The sequence below is a fragment of the Lonchura striata genome, chromosome 10 (assembly GCF_046129695.1).
Source record: "Lonchura striata isolate bLonStr1 chromosome 10, bLonStr1.mat, whole genome shotgun sequence".
NCBI classification, from domain to species: domain Eukaryota; kingdom Metazoa; phylum Chordata; class Aves; order Passeriformes; family Estrildidae; genus Lonchura; species Lonchura striata.
The window spans coordinates 12,179,967-12,202,982 of NC_134612.1; the positions used below are offsets into that span (position 1 = coordinate 12,179,967).

Below are 23,016 nucleotides of genomic sequence, written 5' to 3' on the forward strand. Positions count from 1 at the left end.
GGAAATTGATACAGCAATGTATTTCAAAAATTACCTTAATTAACCTTGCACATGCAATAAGTGTAAAATTTTAACACCTTTCAAACTGAGAAATGAGCCCTATTTGCAGTGCCCAATTCTAGATTCAGCAATTTGCATCTTAGAGTCTGCAGCACACTGTTCATTTCCTAGAAAAACCTCACAGTCAATTTACAATGGCCCTTGAAATAAAGCAGAAAGTTGCTGTTCCTGAACTGGCTTCATCTGACAAGGGAGCATCAAATGAAGATGCATAAGTAATTATTTTTAATTTCATTTCCCCTCTGTGCTGCAAACAACCATTTTTTCTGGAGCCCCTCCCTCAGCTGCAGAAACTTGGAAATGCTCCACCTGCTTATGTTTGCTGATAGACGCCAGAGGAATTTTCACTTCATCTGTTTCACAGATGCTCAGACTCTTTTCTCAAGACACATCATACAAAAATGTCTCCAAAATAATTAGCAGAATTTTAGTCGGCATGACTGTGTGGCTGCACGTAAAGTAAAGCTCAGACAGCTCTTAAGAAATTGAAGCTCTGGAATGATGTCTGGGACCTTAACAGCACTTATTTAAATCTTCCTGCTTGACACATTTATAGTTTTTCATGTAGTCGAAAGGGCAAAGGGGTTGGTATGCAGAAAGCTGCTACAATGTGAGAAACATCATGAACTTCTATAACCTCTTGTTCTTATACTGACATGAAAGTAATAGCCAGCAGAGAACAAACATGCAATCTAATTCAAAGAGGGGGAAAAATTATGCAAAGATTTCTGTAATCATTGTCTCTGTCTCACTTCAAAATAAAATTCACTACCTTACCGAGGAGCTACCTGAACAAAAATAATCCTATGAAATATGTTGCAATAATAGCATATTTAATTGAAAGATGCCCCTCGTTTGGCCATTTGCCTGGCAGTGCAGTCATCAAGCAGGGCTCTTGACCATCCCAAGCCTGCTCCTCCCTCCCTGCTCTTCACCATGCCCCATCAGGCAGCTGAGCCACAGGCAGCACATGAGGACTCACTGCAAATGAGGGCACACTAACAAATCCAAAGAGACAGCAAGAGTGCCTCGTGATAGTTCACAAGGCTCACGCTACCAAGTCCAGGGGACAAATTACCTGAAATCTCTGGTTGCACATTAAACTCCCTGAGAGTACTCTAGTGCCAGTGAAGGACTCAAATTGTAACCCTTTTGTCCAAAACTATAGCAATTTAATTCCCACTGCATAAACTCTTGTTGAGAATATTTCAAAGGGCCACAAGTCACCGATGTCTGATTTCAGACCTATTGCCACATGCAAGCGTCCTTAAAAAGGACAGGAAGGGGGATCGAAGGAATCAATGGCTGGGATGGCCAACCTTCCACCCAACGCCACACCGGAGAGTTTTTCCTTTCTTTTATTTCTCTTTGGATGTAGGAAGGGCTTATTCCTGTTGGCTTAGGTTATCAACATGACGAATGCTCAAAAAGCTGCAGGTGTTCACCCCATAGCCCGCAGGCACAGGCAGCTGCCCATTTCAGGGACAGCGAGACCCCTGGGAGCACACACAGGAACCTCAGGACTCCTCCCAGAGAGGCCCTGGCTGAGGGCATGACCAGGGCCAGGGGCAGAAACCTCAGTCATGGAGCAGTGGCCAGGAAGGGCCCTCGAGGTCCAGGACAAAGCCACACATGTCCTCTGTACCCATGACATCTGTACCCAGATGGCAGCAGGGGCCACCTGGCCCTAAAGGATGGAGTCACCTGAAGGTAGGAGACACACAAAAAACATCCCTACTCTGAAAATGGCCAGCAGCCACCAAGGAACAGCAGATACCCTCACTACAGCCCTGACCCACAGCCCAGGGAATGGCTCGGGGGGGTGACAGCCATGCTGGGCCTGGAGCAGCCCCATGACCAACAGGTGCAGTCAGCATCCCAGGGAGGTACACAGATAGCCCAAACCTGTGCCCTGATCAACTCCAATTTATTTATTTACCTATTAAACCCAGGCTCACTTGCTTATGACAGTACCACACAGAGAACCTGAAAAGCTGACACAACTGCAGCTGCTGAGCAGAACCAGGACACAGGAAACCCACCATGTGTCTTCCTTTCTACCTTTTATTTAGTGATCCACAAACAAAACAATTTTTTAAATATTTGCACCTTAGGTAAACGTGCCCACAAGCATTCAGTGGAACACCACACCAGCAAGAGGCAGCAGCAGCCATGCCCAGGGAGTCGGGGCTGGGCAGGCAGATTGCAGCCATTCAAAGAAGTTCCATGAGAGGCATCCCCCTGCCAAATAATGCTCAGTGGCTGCCGGGGTGCCATTCCGGGCCCTGGAGACCACTGGTGGCAGGGCTGGGAGCTGGGATGCTCAGACATGCACAGGCACCACAGCATGGGGCTGCCTCCAGAGATGTGCCCCCCGCTCCAGCCAAAGCCCACCTTAAACCCCCTCAGGACTCTGCTACAGCAACAGCCAAGCCAGTCCTTTGCTTTGGGACAAGTGCCACACCCTCAAGATACATGCTGTCTGCATAAAACTGGTAACAGTGAATAAAACCCTATACACAGATAAGGAAAGTCGTGCAGAACAAAAACTTTACAGCAGTCCATCAGTAAGTCACTGGTAATTAAAGTCATTCAGTTTATCCTCATTATAAGAAAATACTTTAATCAGTTCCAAACTCAAATTACATATACAATATATTTCTTAGATGTATATCATATCTTCCATTTGGGAATGCAGAGTGACACAATTTATTTGGCCTTGTACGAAGGCCTGCAAATGCAACTCAAGACAAAGCTCTGGGGTGAAAACACCTTTCTTTAAATTACTATTACACTGTTACATAAAAATCATTTCAATAATTACTTAATATTTTTAATGATTCTGCCTAATAGCAAATGACAAACAGCACTGGTTCCCATAGGCTGTATTCAATTACTTTGAGTTTATTAACAAACTGCTTTCAATCATTAGGAACTCCAAGCCACATGTCAAACTAGAACAGCAGATTCTTAAATAATATAACTTAGCATGGCAGTTCAGTCAAAGGAAGTATGCCAATTTATACCATAGCAAAGCCAACTCAAAAACTGCATCCCATTAATGATCATTCCCATGGGGATTCTGGCCACTGTGGTTACAAACAGCTGACAAAGCTGAAGTGTATTATTGCACTATTTGTAAGAATGAGTCAGACATCAGCACGGGGGAATTACTCCCAGCCTACATATAATTCAGTCAAAAAAGCAGCTTTCATAAGGAACTAAAACCAGTTTGGTTTTCTCTTCATCCTGTTCCAGAGAACACTCAGAATCCACCTCAATGATAGTCTCAAAATAATCATAACACACGTATATTATCTTATTTTGATTTCTATTTTCTTTATCTCTCCCAGTTTACTACTCAACTGTACCAGTCCTTACGAAGATCGTTCTCTAATTTTGGAGAAACCAATTTAAATCTTTCTGAATTGAAGCTTGCTTTCCACCCCTTTGAAAAATAAATTGGGGGATGAGGGACCCACAACAAACACTGAAATAAAACAAGTCCCCAAGGATGAAAAAAATTCCATCAAACAACTACTCATTGACAAATCTTTCTAGCAAACATTTCAGTGAATCTTCAGTGAACTTTAGAAAGTACACTTATAAAGACTCTTTTTAGTCTTCCAAAATTTGCTCATTTAAGTTAGTTTCCTTCTACTTTAAATGTTTGTGTATGGACATCTATTAAATATAAGGCTATTTACATCTCAAGTTTGGGATTATAAAGTGCAGGTCTCTGCCATGCCATTTAAACCTCGAGACGACTTTAATCAAAATATCGTGCCATCATGCCCTAGCTGATAAATTCAGTAACTCTTTTTCCTCAGTGTGCTATGCTCTAGCACTCAGGTAGCAACCCTAATATCTACCAGGCAAAAAAACATCAGCTTCCAAAAGGGATGGACCACAACCCCAGTGAGTATTTTGTTTCATCCAAGTTAACAGGGTACTATCAATTCAACATTAGTTTTTTATTCACTAATAAAACACGATAAACTCAATTCCAAACTTACATTGCTGTGAAATTCAGTATTTTACTTCTGTGGCAATATGCATCATTTAATAGGATCTTGCTATGAAATGACTATAGGTGAATATCAGAGATTCCTGGGTAAGTAATACAAGGAAAGTTCTTAATTTTGAAGTACTTACTCATTTTCCAAATCAGACTGTAAATTTTAAACTTGATCTGTCTCCTTTCTTAGAGAAAAAAATAAACAAACAAAGCACCCTCATACTTCTGTTGCACCTGTTATGCCTGTACAACCCACAGTCCCAGAGAAGAAAGCTTACTGAATTACCACCAGCATCAAGTCAAATATTCACAAGTTTACAATAAAGGTAATTGATCAGCGATAGATAGCATGCATCAGGCCTTCAACTTGCCAGAAGTATTATGATGGCTATTGCTATGAACTTTTAATTAACTATGCAAAGAAAACAATCTTTTAATGAAATAAATACAAGAAATTATTAGTCTCAGACACTGACATCCAAATCCTGGAATAAAAAAAATTCTTTCTCTTCTGAGCTAATTATTTATGCATCACACTGCATTGCAGAATATATTGCAATAGTACAAGGGGAACAGGATTACTTCTGAAACTGTACAGAAATAGAAACAGAGGTGGCACAAAGGACTGTCCTTTCTCTTATGACATAAAGCACTTTGGATTGCAACATTAATCTACATTCCTGCAGCCCGTGCACTACAGACATGGCCACGGGTACCCCATCTGCAGGAGAATGGATCTGTAATCCAATTTCAGCTGCTTGCTTGCCAGTGTCATTTGCTCCAGTGGGAAGCTTTCAGCACACAGGACTGGCCCTAAAATAAGTACTGCTGGGTTTGGGCATAGTACAGCTGTAACCAGAGATTACAAATTCCCAAGAAGGCTCATGTTGGCTCAAACTAGCCTGAGCAGTGGGTACCCAGTGCCAAATGCAAATTTTGCAGTATTCTAATGGAAATCAAAGAAACAATATCCATGGCTTCAGGGGAAGAGCCACACAGAATACCTTCAGAATAAGCACACATGCCTTTGTTGTGAAAAAGCACATCTGAAAAGATCTGCCAACACCTCTCCCAGCACATTTCATGCTGGTGAGTGGGGAGGGGCCCATTGCAACAATAGGAGGGAGCAACAACAGAAGAACCAGAAGTTTTTTTGATTCTGTTGAAGAATAACTTCATGTGCTATGAAGAAAGGGTGCCTCCTCCTCCTCCTGAGAGCCAGCTCACAGCAGGGTCCCTAATGCCCCGAGGGCCATGGAGAAGCAGCAGCTTCCTCTGTTCTCCAGCAGCACAACCCACAGCTCCATCCTTACCTTGCAACAGCCACACAAAGATGGAAACATTTCTCAAGGACACACTAGAACAAAACAATTGACAGTGACTGCAGCATCTGCTCAGCCTAGCCAACATAATAAATTTCAATCTCATTTTAATTTTTATATGTCTAAAGCTATTAGGTCTTAGATAGCTGAACTTTAATTATTATGGAAGCAATTAGCTCCTATGACCAGAAGGCTTTGTCTGAACAATTGCAATGAGCACAATATTTTCTACAGCAAAAAAATAAATACCCTGACACATCTGTAGCTATCTAGGACCTTGCAACTGCCACTATGCTTCACACTGCTGTCCTGGCTTTGTGCCAGATTGCAAAAGCTGGAAATTACTGGCGTAAGTTATATGCCATTGTATATATGTACAATTGAAGATTAACTTCTAAGGTATTCTGTAAATTTAGAATTTCAACATTTAAATATTTCCTGCTATAGAGAGATTAAATTGGTTTTGAAATTTAAATATTCTCTCAGAGAAAACTATTTTGGTACATTATGTCCTATAAAGACAGCTATAATTAAACAACAGCTCCAAGTACCCTGAAAAGTGGTATTTCTAAAACTGACAAAACAACTTACATTTGTGTTTCAAGATACAGAAATATTCTGCGGAGCTTTGTGCATCAAAAGAATTCCATTGGTATATATTGCTTTTTGTACCTTCATTCAATGCATTACTACTTAATAGAAGTATGCATTTTAATTCTCATCATCTTTTTCACTTTTCCCCTTGTGTATTTTATCCACAGTACAGTGGGCCCACACAGCTTTTCCTCAAGCTCTGCTGAGCTGATCTGACCTCTTCAAACAGGGCTGCTGGCAGAGAACACCAGCTGAACAGCAGGGGACAACAAAGCTGTTTTAGAAGGGGCTTGGGGACCTTTCTGGTTCAGAAATACTACAGAAGTACAAATGACCCTCAGTGAAGAGTGACTGAGCATTCACTTGCACACAGTGTCCGGTCTCCTCAGTACCTCAACAAGCTTCCCTTTGCTTTTACAAGCAAGGGTGGAAATTCAGGAATGGACAGTGCTTGTTCTTAACCAAGTCACAGAGAGCACTTTTAATTCCCATATGTTGGCATTTTACACAGTGCCCTTTGAATGCCAATCACTATCTCTTCCATAACCGAGTGAAATATAAACTGTTTAGTGCCATGTTTTACACTAAAAGGTTTGATTTAGATTACTTCTGCTGATAAATACCATTTGCTAACAAAATCAAAGACCGATGACTTCCCATCCAAGCTTTTGCTGAATCAAAGGCAACCAATAATGTCAAAGCTCTGAAGCCAAAGGAAGTGCTAGATTCCAACCAAAGGGATTTCTGTTTAAGTTAAAAACATTTTTCCAGGTTCTATATCATGCTCTGTCATCCACCTTCTTCACTGGGACCCAGTGCCCTACAAGGGCAGAACTACAGCAGTAAGAAGAAATGCAATGTACACAGTTGTGAAAATGATGAAATACATGCACCAAGGGGAGGAGCAAAGCAAAGCATGCCAATGGATGCCATGACTTTTTTTGCATTTTCAAGGGGATTTTATTGTTTAGGGGTTATTTTCTACAGTCTAGTGACAAAAAAAAATGGGCTCAGACACGCATCATCTGAGCAAAGTCTGGCTTACCCAGTGCAACCTTTCCGCTCTTATTTACTCATGCAAGACAAAGCAGTGCTGGGAACAGCTCTGTCCACAGACAAAGCCTTGCTCTGAGGAACTGAAGAGACCTCCTCAACACAAATTGGCAGCACTGGGGCAGGGGGACCTCTCTTCCCAGGTGCCCAGTCTGTCTGCAGGGTCCACAGCAACTGGAAGCCTTCCCACACAGCCCAACAAGTAGGGACCACAGTCCCCTAATGCTCCTGGGAATGTGCACACACACAGAGCTATTTTCAGCATATTTTCACACATCTCCATGAAACTCAACTCACATCTGATCTTCCTGAAAACATGCCCAGCCTTGGGCTCCCTCCCTCTGGAAGCAAACCCAAGGGGAACCACAGGAAGAAGGCTCTGCACCCAGGGTATCTCCAGCCCTTTGCTGGCCAGAAACATGCAGGGCAGCTCCCAGAAATCCTCCCTGTCACCAGTGCTCCCCTCCCAAGGTGATGGTCTTATTCTTTTCATGGAGCTCTTTAAAACTATTTGAGACACGCTTTTTCAGTGAAAATCCAAAAGGAAACGTAAATAGGCAAAACTGATTTCCTTTAATTAATATACATATATTCAGAGCAAGGTTGCTCCACCATACACAGAAAACAGACACATTCTTCTATGAAGGTAGTTAAAGCAGAAATATTGAGCTGACTGCAATATATGATGATTTTTAGATGGGATGTAAGAACTTCCTCAATAACAAGATGCCCTTTACTTGAACCATGGCTTGAAAAACGTCACCAGTGCAAATGCTAAGGAAAAAACAAATACCACCAACATATCTGACAGGACATAACTTCCACTGCTCTCAGTATACATTATTCTTACAATGCCACTTTAGCAGTAAGCAAATAAAGTTATGCCAAAATACATCCAACACAGCAAAACTGAACACTGCAGAAGATACTATTTAAAGCAGGCTCAGTTAAAAGATTAATTCAGTTGCTTTACCCAATTTATATTCTCCACCTAAGACTCCTGGACATCAGGAAATTAAGTATTGCGATGCTTTAACAACCTTCTGCACTTGCATCTACCCTTCATGTTTCTATTAGGTCTTCTGCACTCATTTAAAGTATAAATTCCACTGACATAAATGGGTTTTCCATGCATGTAATTAAAAAAATCATATGCAAGAGAGACTTTTTCCTAAGCTGAGAGCAGCCAGTGTCAAACACCCTGCAGTGTGTGCTGCCTGAGGGCTGCTTTTTTTTTCCTTTATTTCTGTAACCCTAAAAAAAAAAAAAAAGAAAAAAAAGAAAAAAAAAAAAAAAAAGAAAAAAAAAATATACTGCATCTTTATATAGCATACTTGTTGGGTTATTAGTTTATTTGATTCACTTCACCTTTGGAAAACACATCATACAGACTCTGAATCTCTCACCAACCAGCACTTTATCTATATCTAAATATAGTGAAGCTACTAAGTTTTGCCCTATGCAAGAAGTCACATGTGTCCTTTTGGTTCATTTTATGAGGGGAGAAAGAAGCAGAAAAACAATCTCTCAGTTCACAATGCAAAAATAATGCTTAAGGATTACAGTAGAAGGCCTTTAATAAAGCAAGAAGGAAAAAAACCCTCTGTGCTTCTGACTGAGATGAAAGATGATGGAAAACAGCAGGCTGGGGAGTGATGGTACAATTAGCTTTTCTCACTTGTTTAATTTGTTTCTTTATTAAAGTTAATGGTCATTTTAATATTGCAGGCCTACAAAATGGTAATGAAGACCAGGCTAGTGGGACTTATATTTACAGCTGCACTCAAAAAAATCATCCTTGACCATTCTATAGATGCAAAGAGAGCACTTTTATTAAGTTTTATAAGTATAAAGTGAGGTGGTTTCAAGAATATGTGCAGCTTCAAATCAGCTATGGTTCCAGTAGCCAAAAGAGCAATAAACATTCAACAGCACTAGGCTTTTTAAATTATTTGTGGAAATTTAAATAGAACACAAGATTTTTAACTACTCATTTATGTCATCTGGATTTTACCATTCCAGAGAGACTGTGGATGCATTTGCAGCTAATTTGAGTCAACAGGACATAAAACCAGTAAAGGGTACCTTGGTCTCTGGGTACTGACAGGAGGGACAGTGTTCTTGCTGCATTTTGTCTGTTTCAATAGGACAAACCAACCCAAAACAGTAACAATTACAGGGCAGCAGAGAGAAGCCATTCGCCCACACTTCAGTGACCCAGAGCTAAAGCTCAGGCACTGGGGACCAATGAAGGGGAAGAGGAATGAGGCTGAAATTACCACCACCAAAACCATGCTATATAGGCTATTTGAAACTGGGAGGATGGCTCATCAATTTACACATTTTCTGGATGCTGAAGGGCCTCCAGGCCCAGCAGATGCTGAACCCCTGAATGCTCAAGCAGTAACAGATTTGGGCACCGCAGGCTGAGCTGATGAGGATGGGACACCAGTGGAAGAGCTTGCATAGGCCAGAAATGCTTGGGAAAGAAAACAGCTTGGGAAAGTCTGGCCTACAGGGAAAAAAGTAACAACATTGTAAGTTTCAAAAATGTGATGACCAACAAAAGCAACAACACAGCATTACTAAATTTGCTATAGAGGCATGTAGAGTAGAGTAGAAATGGGATATTTTGCAAGTATGTGGTAAGAGACAGTCCTGCTGCAAGGCCTTTGCAATCAAAATTAACAAGGCAGAAAACCAAAAATAGGCAGTAATATCTGAGAAGACATTATTCCTAAATGACTGCCTTACACAAGGAATTAGAATCAGACTAAGGAGGGCAATTTTAAGACAATGTTTCATGTTTTTTTAATATGTATCCCAAGGAGAAACATTGTAATTCTAAAGATCATCATTAAATCACAATCAATCTTTCTCTGTATTCATCTTATAAGCCTATTATGAGCTTCCCCCTACGTCCTAGGGTGACTTTATGATGCTGAATTGTATCCCCATTTGTCCATTTAGCCCTTGCAGACCAAATTTCCAGTCTCTGCTGCACTGCTGTACATCCTGTTGCTCAAAGCACACAATTTAATGTGCATGGAGATTCATTAGTAGGGCCCACAGGTGATGGAATTGTCTCTAATGGTGAAAGCTACTTTTGAGAAAAGAAGAAAAATGGAAGACAGAGAGACAAAGGGAAAAGGAAAACTGTTGGCAGCACCCAGCAAAGCTGGGAGAAGAGCAGGAACAAGGGCAACAGCCTTTGGCTTTGCTGAAGGGCCAGAGCTGCTGCTGGAGGGCAGGCACAGGTCAGGGCGTCTCAGGCACTGCCCAGCTGTCCCAGAAACCCCCCAAATCCAGTTCATAGGTTGACAAACATGTACCAGCATCAGCTGTACCCCAGAGTTACACCAGTCAAGCTTGGTGTCCAGCTACACTGGTGCCACAGAAGCCCAGCTGTGGCCTCGGCCCCACTGTCACCACCAGCCTGCAGCCAGATTAGTACAAGAAACATTTCCTTTTTGGTTTGGGAGTGAAACCATTAAGCTATTCTGAAAGACCAAACTCTATTAATGTTACTTCTTGTCTACTTTTAAATATCCATCAGTACGTGCAAGACTTGATTTTAAAACACTATTACCCCACAAATGCCATTTCTAGAAATTTTTGAACAAGACTTTCATCCATCTTAAATTAAGATACCCCATCACAGAGACTTCCACATCATACCTTCCACAAAGACTGAATCAATAAGCTCCCCAAATCAATCCATTCAGACAGGCAAGCAATGAGTATCATTCCTGTAAGTACCATATCACTAAAATATATTTTCCTATTTCTTTAAAGCATTCTCTTAAGAATACAACTATTTGCACTGTTAATGCTCCTCTCAGCCTCTGAGGCTGCTGAGAAAAACTTGTCCACTGGTGGGAACTGGAGGAATAAGATTGCCTGACCCAGTGCTGATTATTCAGCACTGACTTCACTTTGAAGAGTCTTCCAATAAAAAGGAAAAAAAAAATTAAACCTACTACACCACTTCAAAAATTGCAGACCTCCTTTTTAACCTCTGTCCTTTTTCATTACTGCACCAGTGCCAGAAAAAGCTACAGCAGGAGAGAGAAAGTCATTTAGGCAGCTCCCTTCATGCCACCACCATGGCTCAAAGGGACAGAAATCAAGAAACATTAGAATCAATATAAGCTGATTAGGACATTAAGAAAGAACAAACCATGCAGAACTTAAGCAAAATCTGTTAAAAGGCATGGAGAAAGCAGGCATTTCTGAGTAGAGAGTAACTTATTATCTGGAGATATTCCAGATTTTGCATTTCCATCTGGTGGTACTCAGTGCTGGGATAAGTGACAAGCAGGTTTCCAGCTGAAACACAGGAGTGCCCATTTGACACGAAATACCTACGAGCAGGACAGGCACAGTTTAATTGAAATCCCTAGGATCTGAAGAAGAATTGATGCTTTTTTCTATACACACGTCTAAATCACGCTCATACCCAAATGGAAAACATGCTCTACTAAAATAAAATCAAATCAAAACCTGGGACTGAAAGTGTGGTCCACTTACTAACAAAAGATTTATTCTCACTCTTTTTTGTCATTCTTCAAGAAAGGGTGGTTTAGCTTAAGCTGAGACTTGCTATTTACAGGTATATAATAAGCCAGGTGGGTTTTTTCACTTTTTGGAGCAGCTGCCGACCTTAGCCCTTGGTGACCCAGCATTCATAAATGCCACACCCATTGCAGGGAAGAGGCAGGGTGCACACAGGTCCCCAGTTGTGTCCCCCAGGGAAATGGCAGCTCTCTGGGCACTGCATCTCAGTGCCCTACCCTAGCATCCTCAGCTGAAGGAGGACATGAGGCTGCAGCTCCTTGGGCCAGAGACCTGCCTCCAGTGACTGTACAGCATGGTTTAAATTATACCCCAGGAGAAAGCACAGAGGCTGAATATTTCATTGTACCCAGAAATCCTGCTCTGGTTTGGACTGTCTGCTGCCTGGGGCTGCACCACTCTGATCCCAGGCCTGCCACTCCCCACTTGCAAACAGGGCTGGTGGGCAAAGGAGGGAAAGAAGGTGCCCTTTGGGAGCTACAGCCTCCAAGTCAACCCACCTGACTGAGCAACCAGCACCACAAGCTCCCAAATGTGTGCACCTAAAGCCCTATGCTGCAAATCAGTGCTAACACTATCCATTTCTCCTTCTTGGGGCAACCATGTCCACGAGTCTAGAAGGGTGGGAAGGACAACAAGAACATCAGACCCAAGCAGGCAGGTGTACACATGCAGTTATAGGAGGAATGAGTCTTAAGCCTTCTGTTATAAGTAAAAAAATTATATTTGAGAAACCATGATGGCAATGAAGTTGCACCAGATGTGGAACTGGACAAGAAAGAAAAGATCTCTGAATTTGTTCAACTGTTTTAACTTTCCAGATTTGATGGGGTTCCCCAAGATTACTTCAAACTAGACATTTCCCTGCTATTCTTAAAATCACCCCACTGAATTACTAAATGAAATTAGATCTCAGCAAAAAAGGTTTTTTTCTTCAAGATTCAGCAGCTAACTGCAAATGAAAGCAAAAAGAAAAGACTGTCTTGTGATGAAAGGACAAGTACAAGAGCAATCACATCAGAAAACCAATGCCCAGACCTCTAAACAGCAAAGCAATTGCATGTGTCAAGTTCCCATAACAAGATGGTGCCAGCTGAGGCTTATGTTAAAACTGTGCAATACAATTAGATGTCTGGAGCCTCTGTCAGACAAATGATGCTATCTCATTAATGGGATTACATAGAAAATTGGAGGAATTTCAGTCAAGAGGAATAAAATGATTGAGGATCAGAAAAGCGTGACTCATGAAAGCAAGTAGAAACTGGCTGCTGTGCTCTTGCCTGAAAAGCCCAAGTCTCAGAACGAGACAGGCGTGGTGGTACCAGCAATGCCACAGCATCTCCTGCCTTACACCCAGAATAACAGGAATTGATCAGACCTGCCAGAGCAAAAAATCATATTATAAAATTCTAGGTTTTTTTATGGCAATGTTATACTGTTGTATCAGTCAGCAAAAAAACTAATAATCAGAGGGGAAAGAGGACAGGGAAGTTAATTACCTATTAACAGTTGGCAGGAAGAACACATTTAGTCAGGAAAAAAGAGGGAGAAAAGAAAGAGGTTGTGACTACAGAGACTGGGTGAAATTGAAGCCTTTCAGTTATTAACAGGAGAGGATTTCTTTGCCACAGGAACAACATAAACATGGCAGGTACTGAAAATCACAACAGCTGAATCACTTGAAGAATGCATGGCCACTACCCCAAAACCACCATCATAAAACTCCAACGCTGACAGGAGGTAAACTAGCTATAGGGGAAGGGGAGAAGGAGAAAAAATGCAAGAAGGAAAATGGGAGTGTTGTGGTAGATGTTCCCTAGTCAGCACTACTATGCTATACTGCAGGAAAAATAAATGAATAAATAAAAGAGATTTAAATAAAAGAGATTTAAATAAAAGAGATTTAAATAAAAGAGATCTGAATCTGAGATTCTCTTCACTGAGGGGTTCAACATCTCTCTGCAATTCTTTCCAATTGAAGGACTGTAAGTTGGATAAAAAGCTTCATTTAAATTCTATACACATTCACAAAGATAAACTGATTTCAGAAAGCATTATTATGCCTGACCTCTCCGACTGGGGGTGAAAGCCAGATACTTGGTGAACCATTTTGATGATACTAATATTCCCTAAAAATTCATTTGATGCCAACATAAAGGACAAAAGCACCACCATGGAAGAGCAGATGCTGTGAGCTACCATACAAAGCATATTAGGGTTGCTTCCCCTGCATTCCTCTGCATCAGCACAGGGCACCTCTGCTTCAACACCCAGCAGCAGAGTCCTGTTCCTGGCTATTGTGTCAGACAAAGAGTCAAACACTTGGGAAGTGACACTTCTCAAGAACAAACTGCTGAGGAAGTGCCAGGCCTGGGGTGCCCAAGTACAGTATGCCAAGAGAAGCAGGGGAAAGCAATTTCTTCCAACCCCACCTCACTCACATCTGATCCCCCAGCAAGGAAGAGTGTGTGTGCACATGTTTGTGTACACACTGTGGCAGGGAACATTTAATTGCACTTTGGATGTTATCCAGCACACATAGCATCCAGCAACAGCTCTCCTGGAGTTAACACTTTACAGAGCAGGGAAGTCTGAAGCCCAGTTCTCCCCATTTTCACTAAGACCCTCAAGGGCAGGTGGATACTCCCAACAAATGGTAGCCAGGATGGGTGAAGGGGAATTGGTTGCCAAGCCCCAAGTGGCAGCACAGGCCAGACTGGTGTCCAGCTCAGTCTGCTAGGCTGCCCTTGGCTCTGCAAGGCCAGGAGAGCTCTGTGATCAAGGAAAATTACTCCAAGAAAAGATGCAAACAGTGCAGATTTGTTTCCTATTTTTATATGGTTTCTTACCACAGGAGAACACACTCCAGGCTCTTAAGCCATTAAACTTTTTAAAAGAGGAATAGCCTTTGCAGAAGCTCCGTTTTTGATGTAACAGGGCATATTGATCTTGTTGCTTAACAAAATAAAGAAGTAAATATCCTGCCCTCCTTTTCCCTCTTTTTAATCTTAAAACCCCCAAACTAACAAAGAAAAAAAACCCAACCAAACTAACCTCGAGTTTTAAGCTGCAGCACTAGCCCTCACAGAAATAATGTCAGTGTTTACAACCAGCAGTTCATCCAGGCTATTAGAAATCCTCCACAATTTGCATCGTGACATGTAATCCAAATCTTTTCCTCCTAAAACCCAAAACTCCTGGTCAAAAATGCTCAATGGCTTTTTTGATTCAGAAACATTATAGTAATAGTAGCAGTTAATGGAATTTCCAGAACGGTGTTGGTTACTCTGGGCTCTTTAGAGTTCTCACAATCACACGGGACACCTCCACAGTGGCCTCACTCCCTCAGTTTATACTTCAGAGTACCTTGCAGCCAGTGTGAGTCCGGGTCTTCATGAGGGGAGTTGTGGTGCACAGCTCAATGGCTTCTGGTTCATGGAAGATCACTGTCGGGAGAGGCTCTTTACGAAGAGTTAGGACATTCAACTTAGTCTTTAACATGGTCTGAAAGTGCTAAACAGAAAAAGAAAAGAAATTACCTCCAGTTCTAGTGCATAAAAATGAGAGTTAATAATTGGATGTGTCTGCATGTTTCACTTGCTGTTCAATGCCTCGCAAGCTTTCCTGGGGAGACTCAACTAGTTCTATGACTTAAGAGCATTCATTACAATCAGCAATGTGGAGACTATTTTTAATTAAAAAAGACATACAGAAAGTGAAAGAATTCATTATAGTTCACATTTGTTCCACAAAGGGTCTAAATTCAACCTCTGATCATTTGCAAGTACCATAATAAGGCTGGTCATGGACCCAGTTCCACTATTAATGTCCACAGGGAGGAAGAACAGGGGATCAAAGACCATTAAAAGAACTTGTTCTCCTTCCTCTGTACTTAAATCTCATCCCAATGACCTTTGTAGATGTTACCATTCCCACCGAGTTGAATCCCGCATTGGTTTGCCTTTGTGAATTTTATATTCTCTTCCTTTGTAAGCAATAATTCCTGTAGCCTCCAATGTAAATGTCACTCTTGGTACCAATGAATAGATGTCACTCAAAATTTGTCACTTTCTAAAACAGTCTCCCCAGGCTTAGGTGAAGAACTATCCAAGTGGGCAGTAAAATCATCAAATTAAAAGTTTCTCAGCAATTGCTTAGAGTGAGTAAATTCAATCCTTGAAGGACTTCCAAATCAATTTTGTGGAATCAGGGGAGTCAAGAAATTTTTTTTTAACATTTAGATTTTTCTTTGACCTGATTTTCATTTCAAAAACATTTTCACATGCTACTATTCATCTAAGGGAAAAAAATTGCAGATATGTAGTAGTAATGTGCCACAGTGCTGCCTAGTAAAATACGACTTTATCAAAACTTCATAAGTTGACTCTTATCAAGCAGCAGTTATTAGATGTACGTGCAATGACTCCAGGTTACTTTCCTCAAAACTAAACCATTTGTTCTGACTTTTGATAGGAGATTCTTAACTTGCTTTGCAGCCACCCCTTTTCTCAGTCTCCACTTTACCTCCACAAGGCAGACAAGTATTGCAAGGTTTGGATTGCAGAAAAAGAGATGGTGAGTGATTTCCCAGAACCATGCAAGAAGTCTCCATCAGAGTTAGAAATCAACACAGGTCCTTGTTGTTCAGCCCTGTACTTTAAATGAAGAGACTGTCTATTCAACATTTTATTTATCCACAGGGGATGAATCAACTATTTAGATACTATGCTGGTTTTCTATGGATTTTTGTGGATATGAATATTCCTTTGAAAATAAACTTGCTCGCAGGTCATAAATACTTTATCATGTGCCAACTGAAAGCCTGTTGATACACTTTTGTAACAGTTCAGTCCTTAGATTGTCAGTGTTTAGGTCTAATAATTGTTATCCTACTGGAAGTACAGCACTTCAAAGACTCTTAGAAATATGTTCAAGGCATATACACTAACAGTCTGTGAAAGCAGTACTTGCTTACCTATTTCACACATGAAGTTACAGCCTGTTAACAGCAACACTTTAGGACCTCTGTGGTGTTTGTGCAAGCATTCAAATTTTCATCCCAGTGAAGCGCTCTACTCATACTATTTTTCATCTGCTCATATTACACGTTACCCCATTCACTTCCCCAAACACAGCTCCAGCAAAAAAAGTACTCTTAAATGTATGATCATTTAAGATGATTGTGCATTAAAGAATATTCTCTGATATGTTTCTGAAGATAACAGAGCTCTTTGACAGCCAGGATTGCTAAACTGACTGAGAAAACCTACTTCATTTTACTTTAAATTGCAATTAACAGCTGTTTGTTTGGAGTTTCCTAAGCCTCTCCAGTGGAACTGTTAGCAAAGGCTGAAGAGCAGGTAAAGAGCCATGGGGAGTACAAAGCAAGTGGAAGGTTTGAGATGCTGTGTTTAAAGGAGCATCGTTGATTACCAGCTGCAGTCCTGGTCTTGCTGATCCCACTGACTAACTGCCGTCTACGACAGCTTGACTTGCTTCTACCTATAGGCTCTAGGTCTGCTAACGTGCTGCTGAGGTTGTATTTCTGGAAGAGAATAAAACACAGAAGACAAAGGCTGCTGGAGCTCAGGCCCAGCTATGCACAGGTCACAGCGATTTCCCCTGCAAACAATCCCTTTTCAAGCCTGGGGAAATGCTACCTCCAGGGCTTTCTGCTGCTGTCTTGTGCATGCACTGGATGAAAGAGGAAGGAAGAGATGGAAAAAATAAAAAGATGGAAAAAGACGGAAAATTAAGGTTAAGTTGTACTATTTCCCAAGTGAGCCAATTTTGGATCAGCAGAGATAATGGCTGTGAAATAATCGGGTTGAAGAACCTGTCCTAGCATTTAACTTTTCCCTCCCTTGAATCCTGAAAGAGCTCTATTTCCATAAATGATCTGTTTACAGGGCTTCTCCAGTAAAGAATGGTGCTTCCATTAGACAACAGATGTAAACAACTCCATTTAGCCCTTCTGAGCAGCGAGCTTGGACCTGCAAAATGGCTGTTCTACTCTGCTGACATCTCTATAAACTTCAGTGGGACTACTGACAGAAAGGGCACAATTTGACCAAAATGAAGAAAATACAGCAATGATCTTTTTTTTCATGTCATAACAACCACATATACAATCTCAAACAAGGAAAAGCCTACTCTGCCTTATAAAGACAATTCAATACTTGCATGAGCAGCAAGTTGGAGCAGTTGGGTGCCAAAAACACGAGAGCACAATTGGCAGCAAACAGCTGATCAGCTGCCAGGGAAGTGCAGAAAGGACTGGGGGCGGACACAGAAATAGCCTTTGCTTTGGCCCACAGGGCTAATGCAGACCACACTGTGCTCCCTGAACAGGTCATTTGATGGCTGCCATAAGAAAATCAAGTCTCTGCCAGCAGACATCATGCAGGGAGCCCCCAAATAAGCACATTATTTAAACACATGCCTAACTTTCACTATGTGAGCAGTCGCAGTGAAGCACACGTGGGTAGTCAATGGGATTATTCACGTGCTTTAAGCCAAGAACAGGATAAAGTGCTTTCCTGAACCCATTTCTTGGATTTCCACTCCAAACTGGCATCTTCTGCAGAAACTGTTGGCAAAAGCTGATCTATAACAGCAGCCAATGTATTTTTTGAGAAGAGTCATTTTCTCTCTACTGCTGTGAACTCGAAATATCTCTTTAAAGTGCTTTAAATTCACAAAGTTCTTGAAAAGCATGACTTTGGCAACCCAGTGAACAATGTTTCAGGGAACATTATACCATTCACGTTTCATGTGCCAGAACCACTAGGTTCATTTGGTGGCTCTTCTACAGAAATTCATCATAAGAAGATATTCTTAGTTAGCATGATTATACCAACAGCTCAAAACTACACATTGCTCATTCTTTATCCATTTAGATGGTTCTACTGATATGACTCCTTGTATTTCTTTCAAATATAACAAATGAAAATATCTTCAATGCCAAAGAAAGCATCAGACCTGTAATTAGCATTGTATTTTACTAGTTGCTGAACATTATATCATTCAGAGCAAAATTTAATAAATGTTGATAATAACACTGGACAATTATCTTAATTCAAAACCATAGTTTTTTCAAGTATTCAAGTTCCATCAGATTATTTTGCTTAGTTTACTCATCTTAATGTTTTCCTTTCTCCCTGCAGAAGAAAACCAAACAGTGCATAACTGGTAGCCCAAACCCATAGCTGGCTAAGATTTACTACAGAGATACTGCCTCTTGCCTCCTTGGTGACCCTCAAAGTGCTCCCTATTTCAACGAAAACCCTGCCATCACTAGTACACTTAGCTACCAGTTAACTGAATGCAAGAATCAAGAACCTCTGTGTTGCTTAACGTATATTTTGTTATCAGCTCAATAGTCACACATTGGCTCTAGACTAACTAGTTCAGAACATTCAACATGCTGCATATTTAGCTCAGGCACAATTTCTGTTGCAGTTAAAACTAAAAATTAGCAGCATTTGGTTTAGTTTGTCAGCAAAAATGCAGTCACTACCAGAACTCAGGCCAAATATCTTGGAGAAAATAACTATGATTCCATGCAAAGAAACATGACTTGGAAGAGAAAATTATGCACTGAAATTTGTAATAATAATGCTCTTTATCTTCAGATCTTGACAAAACAGTCACTGCTGCTCACAACATTGAGTATTCAGCAGCCAAGCCTAGCAGACTTTTTAATTTTCCTAATGGAAATAAAGGTAATTTATTTCCAAATTCAAAATCTAAGAAAGGGTTATATATTGGATAGGAGTATAAAAATAAATGTCAAGAAAGAGGGGAATGTAACTCATTGTAATCTGTGATCCAGCAACAGGAGTTAAGCAAAATAAATACATTTTACAGGTTGACTGGGTTGCAACATGGTGATTGAAAGAAAAGTCTTCAGCACCTTAGCCCTCATCCCCCCTCATCCCCCATTCTCCCTTAACATCAGCATTACAATCAACACATGACTGCATCAAATGGCATCACATTTCCAGATGACCTGTACTCAGCCAATTTTGCCAAAGATGCACATTGACTCCAAACCTAAAAATGATAGGATGTTTACTTATGAAAAAGAGTTATTCTAAAAGTTCAGACTCTGAAAGAGGGATCTGCCAGAGCAAGAATCAGTCCTCTGGGCAATTCATCCTTCTACAGCACCTACAAAGTAATTCTCAGATGAAATCCATGTTAGTGCATCAGCAAAAGATGAAGGGAAATTCAAAAATAATATCTATAATTTACTATTTCAGCACAAGTATCTCTCTACCTCTGAAACCCATTTAGTCTCAAATGAGCCCAGAACCTTTCAATAGCATCCCACAGCAAGAAAAAGCAGCCTAGGAGAAGAAAGACACAACCAAGTGAATTGAGCTGCAAGAGAATTTTAAAAAGTACAAAGGTTCCTTTTCACCGGTTCCTTTTCCACTGTTCCCAGTGGAATCTGACTACCAGCATGTCCAGTCTATACAAGAGGAGATGACAGCACAGCAGACCTTTAGCACTGTGGTTCCCCCATGAGGTACACGAGCACAGCTGTGAGCTGAGGACCACCCAACCCCAAGCCTCCAGCTTTTCAGCAAGGAAAGAAGCATTCTGATCTATATGAAAACTAATCCATTTCAATGCTTTGTTGTGTTTAAAGCCAATCTGTCCAATACAGATAAATGTCATCTCTGATCCATTTCTTGTTAAACAAATACTGCTAATACAATATAAACGCTTTCCCTCCCCCATATTAAACTATATCATGCTTTATTTATTTATTCTTTACTAGCAGTTCATATAAACATTGTACTGAGCACTGCAATAAAACTCACTACAGAAGGGATGGAAGCAATTTATCATGATAAAGTCAGAAATCATCCCACCAGCAGCCTGGTCTGTAACACAAAACTGGCATGTACAAACCCAAGACCATTACAACTATACTCAAGATGATCCATCCCAAGCAGCCTTCTTGAAACAAATCCAGCTCCAGAAATCTGGTTATTAAAATCTTATATCATCTAGTATCTCAAAATCTATATTTTTCCAGCTTATCAAAACAAATCCATTCAATCTCTTTCAGGTAACAGATGCTATTTGTGTGAAAAGTCATATCATATAATTATGCCTGAATTTTCACCTTTCAATCACAAAAAATTGGCAACATGCAGAAGTGGTAAGACAGGCTTGCCTGCAGGCACCCTGTGATACATTTTGTAAGTAGAGGAGCTTGGCCAGGCCTATGGCACAACTTGTCATGACTCAGTGGGCTGAGGGCATGGCACCCACAAGAATCCTGGGACAAAGTATCTGGGAAATGTTCCACAAAACAAAAACAAAAACCAACCACAAAACCAACCAAACTTTTTCCCCCTCTCCACACGTCCAATGACCATGCATGGCTGCACATGAGACTCAACCAGTGCCTGCCACCACTTCCCCCCTCATGCCCCCGTGCTCCTTCCACCCTACCCAGCAGACAGCATAGGAGAGAGATGGGGTGGCAGAGAATTTGGGCACAGAAAGGAGTAATCTGCATTTGACAGGATAAGCTCTAATCCTCATGAAAGAACAGCAGGAGCAAGATGGCATCGAAGCAAGCAGGGCATGAGATTTGGGAGAGGCGGCACTACAAAAAATGATGCCAGGCAGAGCCCTCCTGACTTCTCCTGCCATTACTGAGGGTAATAGAGGAGCCAAGGATAAAGCTCTGATGGAAAAACCTGTAGTATACAGAAACAATAGATAATGAAAGGGATGCAAGACTGCAGACAGAAAAGCATTATAAAGTACATAGGACACCAAAATCAGCTGAGTGTCAAAAAGCCTTCCAGCGAAGATGCTACTGGATCTTTGCATGCAAGTACTGAGAATTATTCCATCTCACTCTGACATCAATTTCTTGGGGGTCTCCCTTTTCTTGTGGTGCCAAGATGTATCTCTTAAAAACACATAATTATCAAGATTTCATAAATAGAACCAGCACTCCCTGTCCATACCTGTGATCACACAGCTGCCTGTGTGACAGTGCTCACATTGCCTTGTTTTCTTAAAAGTTTAAAGAATTTCAGTTTCCTCACAATTTAATTCATGTGAAACGTTTTGTTCTCAGACCCTGTGTACTTCAAGTTTGCTCTGGCTGAATGCCCCCGTTCTGTTGCCAAGCTTATGCGATTCCGATCAGCAGGATTGCTGCCCAAACAAAACAGTCCCAGATACAAACACCCTCCAAACTACAGAGAACTTCAGAGCCAGATGAGAATTTCATGACTGATCCTCTAACATCTCTCCATCATCAGTCAAACTAAACAAATCTAAGACAGGATATTCAGAGACCAAGTTCCCAGTTCAGTCACAACTGCTCAGAACATAGAGCCTCACTACAGAGATCCACATCACAGTAGGAAGGAGGGAGTCAATATTTCAGGACACTCAAAATCATGAAAATAAAAGATCATGAAAATAAAACCTCTCTAAGACATGAGTCACAGTACCACAGTAAAATGTTCTTTCATCAGTCTCTATGTTATACTGGCTAAATTCCCAGGTCAAAGGCATGTTGGTTAGAAGATGAACATCTAAATATAACTGTTTAGATTTGGGTTTTTACAGTATTTTACCTACTGATGACTGTTAAATATATTTAGAAGTAAGCTGTAGGTTCCAATGCCTGGTGTTCATGGCATATATATTTTATAACAGAACATTTTTTTTCACATCAATAAAGCATAAAAAGACCTTGACCAATATATCAACAGAGCTGTTCTCATAAGTAACTACTACCAAAATTTTGGCCCCAGAAATTACTGTTAACTCTCAAAATCTAATAACTTTGTCACAGCTGAACTAGTTCTGGAATTTTAAACTAGATTACAGTTTCAAAGATGCCAGAATTTCTCAGTGGAAGCAGAAGAATTTATCAGCTCCAGCATTTTTCAGGACAAATGGCAGTCAAAATACAAGTCCAAGACAAGGTAATGGTTTAAAGAAAAAAAAAAGAAAAAAGTAGAAATAAATTAAGAAATAGGAGCTGACAAGAAAAGAAAGAACAAAATAGAACACGCAGCAGCATAGATATGTCAAGTTCATCCACTTTGATTTTGAGCTGACCCCTAAGCTGCTTTCCAACATATTTTTCTCCTAACATGAGTTCCCAGTACATGTATTATTTGGTATAGTTGGCCCAATATTAAAACAATGGAATCCTGCAGCATGAAGGCAGCTGTTGCTTTTTCAATTTGCTCTTGGAGGCTTTCCAATAATGTCTGTGTCAGAGGATGCTTTAAAAAGTTTTTCTCCTCACTCTGTGCCTGGCACAAGAAGCCCATCTCAGACAATACCTGCCAGACAGCCACTGCATTCTGCAATGCAGCCCTTTCAAAACCAATGTTTCAC

The 23,016-nt window shown here is 40.9% G+C and overlaps 1 protein-coding gene across 3 annotated transcripts in view; it reads right to left on the reverse strand.

Moving 5' to 3' along the window:
* Positions 1–23,016, reverse strand: part of PID1 (phosphotyrosine interaction domain containing 1) — a 92,016-nt gene that overhangs the window by 35,043 nt on the left and 33,957 nt on the right. For 2 of the 3 annotated variants that reach the window (XM_021536980.3, XM_021536979.3), the window contains exon 2: positions 14,989–15,135. The exons of the other annotated variant lie outside the window; for it this stretch is intronic. In XM_021536980.3, coding sequence (XP_021392655.1) covers positions 14,989–15,135 — 147 coding nt within the window. The remainder of the gene's footprint in view (positions 1–14,988; positions 15,136–23,016) is intronic. 3 annotated transcript variants of the gene reach the window in all.